Genomic DNA, 12,392 nt, shown 5'->3' with positions numbered 1-12,392 from the left:
TTGTCATGCATCTGCACGATAAAGTGCCATTGGCTTTTCTGATGGTTTCGTCACACTGCCGACTCATGTTCATCTTGGAGTCCACTAGGACTCCAAGATCCCTTTCCACTTCCGTGCCACCCAGCAGGTCATTTCCTAGGCTGTAGGTGTGCTGGCCAACATTTCCAATCTGAAGAGTTTAAAGTCAGGCACCTAAGTAATTGCCTGCTCTTGGCAGTAAGAAGCACCTACAACTCCTGTTCAAATCAGTTGCAGGTACTACACTTGATCTTAGCCCAAGAGGCCAAGAAGCAATTACAAGTTTCCCTCGTTTTATGGTGTACATGCATTCCTGGAAAACGGTGCGTAACTTCAATTCGCATACAGGGAACCCACTTTATAATGCAGCACATAGGGATACGTTCCAAGACCTCGACTGTACTGACCCCCAGGACCACTTCTACCACTTTCACAAGACGACGTTGGTACTCACCAACAGCAGACAGCACACACAAGCACAGGGCACCTTCATAATGGGGATGGCAACTACAGAAACATTTGTTACAGACAATGAGCAAGGAACACAGATCCACACAGGAGACTATATTTTGGCGCATGTCACTCCCACAATGCACCACAAAAAGCAGCTGACTGCAGACTTTCACCACACCGATTGTGCACAAGTGAATTTACCTAGCATATAACAAATTTTTGGTATGAAAAGGGCCATCGTATACGAGTGAATTTGCACATATAGAACCCACATAAAGCGAGGAACCTGTACTACAAAAGCAGAACACTTGTTCAGGAGCCTGACTTTAGGCCTATTGGTTTGAAATACTAGTCAGAAGGCAATCAGGCCTATGAAAAGCCTGGTTCTAGAACAAATGTGGACATGGCCCTCTGTGTACATAACTGCGGGTGCCATATCACTGCCTATTACAGATATATCCATTTAATGAGTTTATTTACAGACACTATTGTTAAGTCCCTTAACTTGGAAGAACAGTGATGCCCCAATGAAAGCCTCATATATTGCAAGTAGGATGTCACAACTGTAAATCAGATAGATATGCCACATATTTTCCCAACCTGTATGGAGGAATTTCTGATAACTTAAGAGATCAAATTTAAACACGCAGCTTTATTTTTGTAAAATAATAAATGATCAAAAAATTTTAAATTTGAATACAATAAAGATATTAATTTTACAGATTAAATTAGCTGTCAAGAACAAATCTGGATATTTGAAGTGTAATTTCAACCCACATAAAATGATGCATAAAGACACATATGTAGTGCAAAATGCATATTAAAAATAAATGAAAAATCTTCTCTTATATCACAACACAGCTCATGACTGCAGCACAATGCACCAACATTTTAACATTTGTATAAAATGGGTAACCCAAGGCACAGTATAATTACAACATTTCTTTGAAACCATCAAAAAAACTGACAACATCTCTGTCTTACAAACTGCAAAGAACTCTGGCCTTGTTTGTGATGAGATGTACGACCAGAATTGACCTTTTAAATCAAAAAGCTATCAAGGCCACAGTAACAACCATGGCTGCATTATACAAATAAATGTATGTTCACGTCTTCCACAATACATTTAAGTGATGATGATAGCTATTGCACTCAGGATTGTTAAATAGGCTGTAAAGTACTTAGCTTATAAAATGAACTCTTGAGTTGCATGAAATTAGACAGCTCTCTTCTTATGGACAGCCTAATAAAAAATCTGGTTTGAGGAAGCTAAACATTCCTATAACTTATATGACATCACACTTTTTTGAAAAAAAGTGTGTTAACTTCATTAACCCGTTAGACCTATATTGTCTTTACCATCATCACAGATGAAGGGGAGGAGGTTCTGTGGAATCTCAGCCTGAGAGGAAGGCAGTGTCAGTCCAAGCTATATTCTCACCACCAAATCCCTGGGTCATTTGTGGGTGAGTTAATGCTTACTTATACATTTTCTTCCTCTAAAAGTTGGAATTCCCTCCCATCATGTTTCTAGATTAGGAAGCTGCAAGAGCTACAGTCCCACCGAATTTGAGAGGCTGGGATAGAAAGCAAAATCTAGGACTCTTGTTCTTTGAAGATCTTTGGCCATCTGCTGGATTAGGACACGAAACCTGGGGCCCAACTCACTGTCTTGGCAGAGAAATTTACGGAAACTTTGGAGTTCAAACTCTTCTTTGTACCTCTAGACCAGTGGCTTTCCAACTGTGCTCAGTGGAACTGTGGGGTTCTCCACCGTAGGTCATCAGAGGTTCTGCAAAGAGACTGGGGTAATAGTGGACCAGACCAAGACGTGGTGCACACATGGGCACCTGGTTGCCACACGCGGGCACCTGGTTCTGTGTCAATCTCTAGGATAGGGGTGGAGCTTCAAGGGCAGAAGTGGCATGAAAGGGCTCTGTGACTTTAGGTAGTTTGGAAACCACTGCTCTAGAGGTATAGCTAAGCTAACAGGTGAACTGGTGAATATGTAAACTAAAACTATTATTTGTTCAATTTAAAAAGTCTTTATTCATTATAAAAATCAATTTTCCTACTCTTTTGAGATTAAGCATCACTGTTTATCTTGAAGTTACAAGTTCACAAGCAGTTAGCAGACTTAAGACATTAAGAGCCCTTGTCATACCTATGCTCCATACTAATTAGAAATAGATATGTTTATATGACCTTGAAGCTTTATGTATAAGTGTGTTTGACACACATTAAATTCAATGCATTAAATGCATGCATCAAAATTCACAGTGATATAAAACATTCAGTGGTTTGTGAGATGTCCTTGAAGGGTATTTTTACCTCCATCTTTTTGTTTAGGTTGCTATGGGGAACAGAACATATAGTAATAGTCCTTTAAAAAACTAACTGCCAGCAGGTGTATTAATTCAGACCATTTAATAAGAACATTTCATTCCTTTGCATACCTATTCTATGTAGAAAACTTTAAAGTAATGGTATGGGATTAAGGGGGTAAGGGATTTTATGCATCACAGCAAATGAAAAAATCCTTCTCATGGTGGAAACCAACCACAGCATTTTCAGGAATTTTAAGCACCTGTCCTTGTTCCTTATATTATATTATATGAAGTATGAATATATCGATTTCCAAAATCAAAATGATTGCACTTTTTAAATCTTCCACCTTCATTTTTGTATTGTGCAAATCAAAATGGCATAATTTAGCGTATTGAAGCCCACAGAAATAATTTTAAAATATAATATTTTAAAGCTGCAGTCTAAATCTTTGTAAACACCTTCTGGTATTGCATTATTTCTCTTGGTGACTGTCAAAACAAAGGATGGAGGGGAGTTGGGTTGGAGTCTGGGGGCAGAAATCTCTCCGTGACTTTGATTCCACCTCTGAATTGGATGTGAAGTGCTGTCGTACGAGAAAATATTATTTGGCTCTTACTGCATATAGGAAAGTGTACAATTGGATCAGGTATCATATCTTGGAATAAAAATCCCTACAAAGAACTGTATACCTAATCTAAGAATTTAAACAGCAGATATTCCAATTCTCATTCTGGTTCTCATAATTAATCCCTTTTTCTATATCTTGAAATTAACTGCTTTTCAGTTTTTTCCTGCCTATCTGTAGATATGGGCATTGACCACCACATTTTTCTACTTAGAATTGCTGTTACTGTACTATTACAACTGGCCTTTTTTTAAAAAAAGAAACCTTTCTGGTTTTTATTGTTGTGTCCATTGTTCTAATGATTGGAATTTTATCCTCCTAGGATTAAACCATTAAGTCACCATGATTTTATAAGGTCTAAGAGTTGACTTTGCATATAAGAAAGATAGCAATAAACTGCCAAGGAAGGATAAGATTTCCATTATGACTGCTATTGAAAAAGAAAAAAAAGTCTGTGCTGGAATAAACAATAGAGAAGCAAGAAGAGTCCTTGATTTTTGGAATAAGAATTTCTCAAGGCATGTTTATGCCAAGCTAAATTTCATTAGACTTTGAAATATTTTACAGCCTTGACTTCATAAAATTGTAAGATGATTTATCTATTGAAAATGCAGTGTACAATTAAAATCCCAAACCCAGGTGAGTGAGGCAGTATGTTTAGTTTTGGTCCAATTCACTTGATTTTAAAAAATTTAATATTTGGAGGAGGTTCTATCCAGCTGTACACTGTCATGATACCAATACTGTCATGACTGAAGCCTCCAATTATATTATGGGTGAATGGAGAGAAATACAATGTGAAAGGAGACTGCAATTCCCATTTTTAGGACTGAATTTTGTAAACAAGAAAAAAGGTGCTATTTCAGCCTGTGGCCTACAGACTGTTTATGCTTTTTCAACGGTAAGTGTGCTGCTTCCAGCAAGGCTGGAAAGACAAGTAGTGTTTTCAAATTGATTCAATATCCTTTTTTCTTTTAATTGGGTGGTTTGGTCCCCTGACAGTTAGGGCTGTAATACTCTGTTGCTGTGTTTTTGTTATTGAAGGTGGGGACCAGTTAATTAAGATGTGACTAGACAAAAAATACAGTAAATACAAGATATGGAACAAATTATAGCCCAAATCCCACAACCCCATGACTGGTTCAAGGAAAGATGAGCCTCAGCAGAGCTAATATAAAATAGAAAAAAAACAAAAAACAGTTACACAATACAATATTGACACTCAACTGAAATCTCAAACCAAAATGACTCTACAGCCTTTGAAGAAACATTATGCCAAACAGTTTAACTATTGACTTATATATTATGATGCTACGTCAGGCTCACCACATAGGTAAGTTTCCCTGAATTATCTACTGCCATTTATTTATACAAAATAGACACTGTACTGTATTGTGCAGTATTGTCTTGTATTCTACAAAATGATGGCTTGATTTCCTGCCAGTGGGGCAACAATGGCTTCTTCATATCCCTGCACTGCTCATCCATTTATCTGCATATTCTTGGTATAGAAATATTTTAATATGATTATGAACCTTCTGAACTCACTCCCTGATGTGCAAATAAACACAAAAATAAACAAGTTTACTTTTAAAATACTTTCCACAGAGCTCTGAACTAATAAAAAACATTGAACTTCATGTTTTTCTATACTGGAAGTCTATGAATCACCACACATGAAGCGAGAATGGTTGAAAAAAAATCTAAATATCATTTAAATGACCTCAAGCAATTTTTTATAATTGCCCATTCCTGTTTTAATGCATATCTTCACCTCCTCTTTTCCAGACTACCTCTTTCAATATTTTCTTAAATCTAAAAGGTACTGGAATAAAAGCTGTATGAAATTAAGGGCACTTTTACATGTGCTCTGGAGGTGGGGCAGCAGCTACAGGGTCTCATGTATCAGCATTCCGACACTTAAAAATGGTGGTGGGGGTGCTTAAACTAAAATTTGTCCAATGAGCTTTAGTTCAAGTGTGCCCACCACCATTTTTAAGCATGGTACACAAGACACAGAGGGCTGCTGGAGCAGAGTAATTCAATTAGTTGAGTCTGTTCCAATGCGCTGTAATTATAGTGCGTCAGAGCAGCCTCTGCACTCGTGTACAGACACCCTAAGTGTCTTGTTTCATGATAACACTGCTCGAGAAACAAAACAACAAACTTGACCTGCTAGGGACAACCAAGGAATGACAATGCTAGTTCACACTTTATACACATTCAGTCACAGGACTCCCTACCAAGGATATCATTTTATGCCAATGTGACAACTTCTTGTAATAGTGCCCCTTGCCTAGAGTGAGCTGGAATGAGATTAAACTCATTTGAAATAGGTAGCTAAATTGTAGTTCCTATGGTCACTACCAACCCAAGATTGATTGGAGCTGACAACACAGACACAATAATTTCTGTAATCCATTAGTAGGCTCCTGAGCCATCAAACTCATTTGAATATCCTTATAACCACAAGAGTTCTAGTAGAATACATTATATACTCACCAGGCCTCCTGTTCATTTATACCTTTTAAAGTAACCAATAGTCCCATATCAAATCATCACTTTGCTCCCTCTCTCCAGCTGTCCCATCATCTTGTTAATGAAAATACAAACTACTTATCACTTCCCAGTGCATATGTCGCTGCAGATGGAAGTCTTTCTACCCAAACTGGGGCTGAGCTTGCTTCCATCATGTAGATAAGAGACTTTTCTGGATTTAGAGCCTTTTGTTGAGATCAGTTCCATTTGTGCTACAAAACATCTCCCTCAGGTGAAAGCATTGTTTTCAACAATGTTTCAAAAACAGGTGCTGTCTTCATTGCTATGGTTAATAGCCAACAGCTTACAGATGGGAAGATTGAAAATAAGATTGATGAATACATCTAAGTATCCTTCTGCATATGTATAGTAAACTACTTACACATTTTTGAGTGTCACTGATATTTAATAATACCTCTGGGTGCATTTTGAGAGGGTGGCCTTGAACATCCATAATCCTAGACTAATATATGTTAGTGTTATACATGCTATTTAAGAGAAGAGTTTATGGTTCCTTAACACTAAAATGATTGTAAACTGTTGAAATGGATGAGATCACTGCTTTTTCCTTCCAAGTATCATGATCTTACAAGGTTAGATTACATGAGGGAAAAAAATAATTCCAAAGTACACTGGACCAATTTATTTTAAAGTACATATCTAATAAAAACCATGCATAACAACAGAGCGGCTCCTACAAAAGCAACAATAACCATTAAAATTAAAATTAATACATTAAAAGCTGAATTACAGTCACTTTGAGCTCATTTGCATGATCAGTAGAATGGGGAGTAAACAGAGAGATCCTAATTGTTTGAAAGAGAGAAAAAGGAAAGGTCAATGTTCTGACCCACAATTTAGGAAATTATTCCATTCCTAAGGTAATCAGCCTGTCATCCAAATAATTCCCTACTCGCTCATTACAGGAAACTATAATACAAGCCAAGTTGCCTGTCTAAAGTTGCTATGGCATTTAGATATACAACAATTTGGCCCATGACCTTCAGTAGTTAAGTTCCCAAGTCTTTGAGAGTGCAAGTTTTTCTCATAGACATTTTTTCCCCAAGAACACTTCTCAATCTCTCATTTGGAGACTAAACAGCAGTAAGTATACATAATGGAAAAGGACCTCCCATTCCTAACCTCCCTTTTCCGGCTATCTCTAAAAGTCTTATAGTGCAACAGAAATGAGGTATCAAATTGTCTTTGCCACATTGAATAAAAAACATCTGGTAATGAAAAAAAATAAAATGTGTGTTTTATTTATTCAACTTTGGAGGAGGTTAGAAGTTTCATAACAACTGGGAAGGAAACGCCCGATTCCTGACATCTGTTTCTTTCCGTGATGCATGTTAAAAATGCCAGCGCTTCAAATAGACACAATTTAAGGATGACAAAAACACAAAGGTTAAATGGTGTATATACATGTCAACTACTATATATTCACCATGACAGGTAAACAAAGATGACATACACCTCTATGTGTTACCTATGATACCAATGAATTTTATCTTTGGGTACTCTCATTTCACCTCAGTGCACATATTATTGCTAGTAATAATACAGTTGAGGTGCAAGACTTTTACAATTGTGAAATATTCTAATGCCTTCTAGATGCTGATAAACTAGATAAAAATATTTGCCAAAATGCTTAAAGAAGCCTAATTTAGAAAACATAATTGATTCAAAAACAATGTTGATTGATTCAATTATGCTAAACAAGGTAAGCATTTAGATTTACATAATTGTATCACATCCCTAAATCAGAATGAACAGGCTTTAAATGATCAATTAGGAAATATCTCTCTGCTTTTTTAGCTCGAAAATACATTTATCATTTTCTTAATCAAAAAAACACAAAAAACTGAGTTATACTGCTTCATACAAACTCAGCATTTCCAGGCATCGGTTAAATGATCTTTCCTATTTATTAATAATTTTTTTTTAGTCCAATCCACTACACAGTTCATGAAAATTTCATTTTGACTTGTTTTTTCTTAAAAAAAAGAGAAGAATAACAATGTCATTAAAATGTTTAAATAACCCTCTTACAAGCAAATTCTGAAGTATAAGCCAATTTTTATCCTGAGACTGACTGAGCCATATTTTGTCATGCAGCATATACTACCATTTACAAACCAGACAAATGGACAGTCATAATATAAAATAAAATTCACAATGATGGACCATGAAAAGAGGCAAGAGAGAGGTCAGAAGTTAAAAGGCTGAAGGAACACAGATCCATGTCATTTTGCTGCATGCAGAATGGAGAACTAATTGCTGCTAAAGTGGCTGTACCTAGTAAAAATTGTTGGACAAGTGTTGAGTGCCTGGCAAAGCTAATCACTTACCCATGGTTGTTCAAAACTATAGGTACGTCTCCGGTCTTCTACATCCTCATCTTGCTTTGCTTGCTGAAATTCTTGCCTCAGACGCTGTATCCGGTCATGATTGTTAGGAGTTGATCTGTTGCTTAAAGAAGGGAGGAGGGATATGATGAATATAGTTCAGAATTATAAACACTGAAATCTGGCTGGCAGGAAAATAATAGTTTATTGTGAAGTGAGACTACTTTAGAAGAACTGAAAGACGTATTCCAAGTATTAAATAAAATGTTCTTCAACTTGTTCTTTTGATTAATGCTGTTTGTAGTTTTCTAACAGAAATTTCAAACAGCGTGAGAATACGACTAATAAAGCCATTAAAAAAAATCTAAAAACTCACTACACCGTACCAATGCCTTTACCATAAGCAATAGCATATGGAAATGTAGGAAAAGGATAATATTACACAAGGCTCAGATTCAAGATTTTAATTTAAAAATCAGGAATGCTGTCAGAATAACCTCTAATGTTTAATAAACATTTAATCTTGTGTTCTGCTGTCAGATCTTCATTCGCATCAAATTCATTAATGTTGTTTAGAGACCATGCCTATAGACAATTTGATTATTTCTCCACAATCAATGAGACCCTGTCATCCTTTAATTCTGTTTTTAACAAGTCTTTTAAACTAATCTAATAGCATTAAAAGGCTCACTGGCATGTAAAATGCAATCCATATATTCAAGAACACATTCACATCAGAAAGGCTTGCAGCTGGTTCACATTCTGTAAATGCCAGTATTCTACGGAAGACTGAATGTTTTAATTTTAGCTACATAAAAATCACAATGTGGAGTGTCCATCTATTCATAATTATAAATGCTCCATGTCTATCACAGCTAGATATTCCTTTCTCCATCATAAACAATTTTGTGAAACCATAATGAAATATGCACAGGTATCACTAATTTCATGAGATGCACAGAAAAAGGGGCCAGTCATTAATCTCATTGCAATTTTTTTTCCAGTTGGGCTGCTCCAAGCTCTCCCTACCAACTCCTGGATGATTTCAAACATTTTAACATAGGAACTATAAAAAGCCTGACAAAAAATATTTACATCAAGACTAAGCAAAAACATCTTTTTCTTCTTTTTTTATCTCTTATTCCACCCCTCCTAAGCCCTCTGTTTCATGCTTTAACTTAAAAGAGTGAAGAACATCCAGATATTACACTTTTTAAGGAGAAACACAGAAGGGAGACAGTGGAGGATAATTCCACAGTTGTGTACACTTTGAGACTGTACATGGAAAAAACCCAGTGGGTGCATCTACACGTGCCTTTTACTGCAGAGCTGACTAATTAGTTCTGCAGTAAAGTGTCACCATCTACACATGCACCTGTATTAGAGCACAGTAAGTTGATTAACTCCACTGTAAGATAGTACTGTCCAGGACAAGTACTACCCTACAGTGGAGTAGTTACCTGCACCAAAATGTACTTGTAGATGGTGACTAGAGCTGGCAAGGGCACTAGGGTGCTACAGTGTAGGGGTTGCCTGCCAGTTAGCCCCACACTGTAGTATCCTTGTGCCCCAGCCAGCCTCTCTGCAGCATGCTGAGCCAAGGTGGAGCAGCCCTAGGCTAGCAGGTGCCCCCAGGTTGCCTGTAAGATGGGGCTGCTCTGCCCTGGCTCAATGTGCTGCAGTCCTGGGTGCATGTATAAATGCTGCTGGAGTTTATTGCTACATGCAAATTGCAGGTGTAGTTGCACCCAGTAAGTCTCAAATCAACCCCTCATATAGAAAAAGATAGGATATTCTGAAGTCCCATATATGGAGTTTCTCCAGTTCTAATACCAAGGTTGGGAAGAGCATGAAGCCTGTGGACTCTTGAGATTTTCCCACTGGGTAAAATTGGCTAAAACTGTTCACACATTCAATACAGTTTCATGACCAGTTTCACTCCCTGTGAAACTCCAGTTTTCAGTGAATTCATTCTTAGTTGAAAAACCTTGTTCAGCCACCATATAATCACCATCTTGGTCCCTCTCTGGTGGTCCCATGCACTCTGTCTTTTGTAATAAGCACAGTCCTATTTACCAACAACATGTTTTTAAAAGCAGTTTCTTGATTTTCAGAACCAGATGTTGTCACTGTAACAAGTAAACCATGCAAAGGAATCAAAGTATGTAAAATATGTAATAGAAACTACATATGGACCTACTCACATGCGTTTAATTATGAGAATTTAAGAGAGATAAAAATACCTGTTTGTGCACCTTGGCATTTAGTTGTGATAGAGATTAGCAAAAAGATTGAGATGAACCCTTTGATCAATATGATCAGTGAATATGAGGGGCCCATCAATCAGGGGTTAAGGTTAATTCTAAACTCAAAAGAAATAAAGTAAGACAGCTACTGCAGAAGCTGAAGGATTAGATGACGGGGGCACAGTAGGATAGGGGACATGACAGTGAAGAGCCAACTGTTTAATGGAAAAGAGCAGCACTAGCATAAAGTATCTTCTGCTCAGGTGCTAGGTGTAACAAGTCAAAACAGCATCAATAGATTCAGTGAAACGGATGAATTTTCCTGGCTACAGAAATGGATTCTCAGGTTATTGTAGTGTCGAATACCCTACAGATCAAACTATACATTATTTTTATTAAGAATGCTTAGGAGGTTAACAAACTTTGTCGCCAAGATGAGACATTGTGGCAAAAGCCAAGGAAGACCCTAAGATTTATTAGTATCTTTACACACAACTCTAAATAAAAGGAACTTGTTCTTAATGACAAAGCTGACTTAAGTATTCAAAAGTTTTTAATGGATTTTATAATGCCAGAAAAGATAAACTGCCTACAGTTCAAAAACCAAGGCACACAATCTAAATTGAAAAGAGGGAGAGAGGAAGAAGGAAAGAAAGAAGAAAACAATATAGTTTACCAAACATGACATAAACCCACTTCAGTCTCAAAGAACTATCTATACTCAACATGTTTTGTATTCAAACAGTTACAAAGATAAAATGAGATCAAATGGGCAATATTCTTTCAAAAAAGCTCTATCAGAAACTCATTTTGAGAAGGGAGGAATATTAGAATAAATCTGGGGCATGTATTTGAGCTAATTTTAAGAGGGCCAGTTTATTGAGCACTCAAGGTATAGTGCATTCTACTTCTCTCTCCTTTCTTTCAGTTATTTTAATTCTCAACTCTGTGCTCTCATACTTATTTGAATCACACTATTGTCTGCTCTTTGCCCACCATATCAAATTTAAACTTCTCTCCTTCTTGCCTTCAAAGTCTTGTACAACTTCATCAGGGCTTCCCATTATGTTTTAGATTCTTTTGATGCCTATCTTCACCCCCCTTACCCTCATAATCAATGCTGGCTTATCCTAGAGTTGTTTCCTACTCCCAAATTTGGGCTTTCTTTTGATGCCTAGAGTAACCAGGGTGCCAGAAGAGCCTCTTCATCTTCAAAGCACCCTTGAGCACCCATTTTTTCCAGAAGGAAATGGAATTTTGGAAAAATAAATCCAAAACAAACATAAAAACTCGAAGCTGAGGTTTTCCTTTACCTGGTTCTCCAAATGTGTAAATCTTACAACACTCAATGAATAATAAATAATCTGGAAAGTTCTTTAGCAAACTATAGCAATATCATTTTCATTTTAGCTGCTCAAGTTCAGTAATGATGAGTATTTGATTTGGATACAGGACCTAGCAACATAAAGTTTACTTTGGAGACAAATTGCAGATATGCCTTGCTGCTTTAGCCTTCCCTTTGCTGAAGGGGGCTTGTACAGGTTCAGAGCAGGGCAGGCTCATAAAGAAATCAGGACTTCTCATTCACATGCACTATATTTGCATTAAAATTCTGCTTTCAAACGTACACAATATCTTAAGTAAACTCACTCCAAACCACCCCAAACCATCCAAACTACTGGTCAGAAGGAAAACAGTTATCTTGAAACCCAACCAATGTTTATTTGAAAGTTGACTTTTAGGCTCATAACAACATATTTCAGAAACACTGGAGTGGGACACGGCTTTCTGTTATAACCAATTTTTGCCTAGTGTACGCTTTTGTTACGAACCTTT

General features: G+C 36.9%; 1 protein-coding gene across 1 annotated transcript in view; it reads right to left on the bottom strand.

Moving 5' to 3' along the window:
• PARD3 (par-3 family cell polarity regulator) overlaps positions 1-12,392 on the bottom strand; it is a 737,069-nt gene that overhangs the window by 11,191 nt on the left and 713,486 nt on the right. The window contains exon 24 of the mRNA XM_019528913.1: positions 8,314-8,434. Within this exon, the coding sequence (XP_019384458.1) occupies positions 8,314-8,434 (121 nt within the window). The remainder of the gene's footprint in view (positions 1-8,313; positions 8,435-12,392) is intronic.

Source organism: Crocodylus porosus, unplaced genomic scaffold (genome assembly GCF_001723895.1).
Source record: "Crocodylus porosus isolate Cpor-Errol unplaced genomic scaffold, CroPor_comp1, whole genome shotgun sequence".
NCBI classification, from domain to species: Eukaryota; Metazoa; Chordata; order Crocodylia; family Crocodylidae; genus Crocodylus; species Crocodylus porosus.
This window is presented reverse-complemented; position numbering and strand designations above follow the sequence as displayed.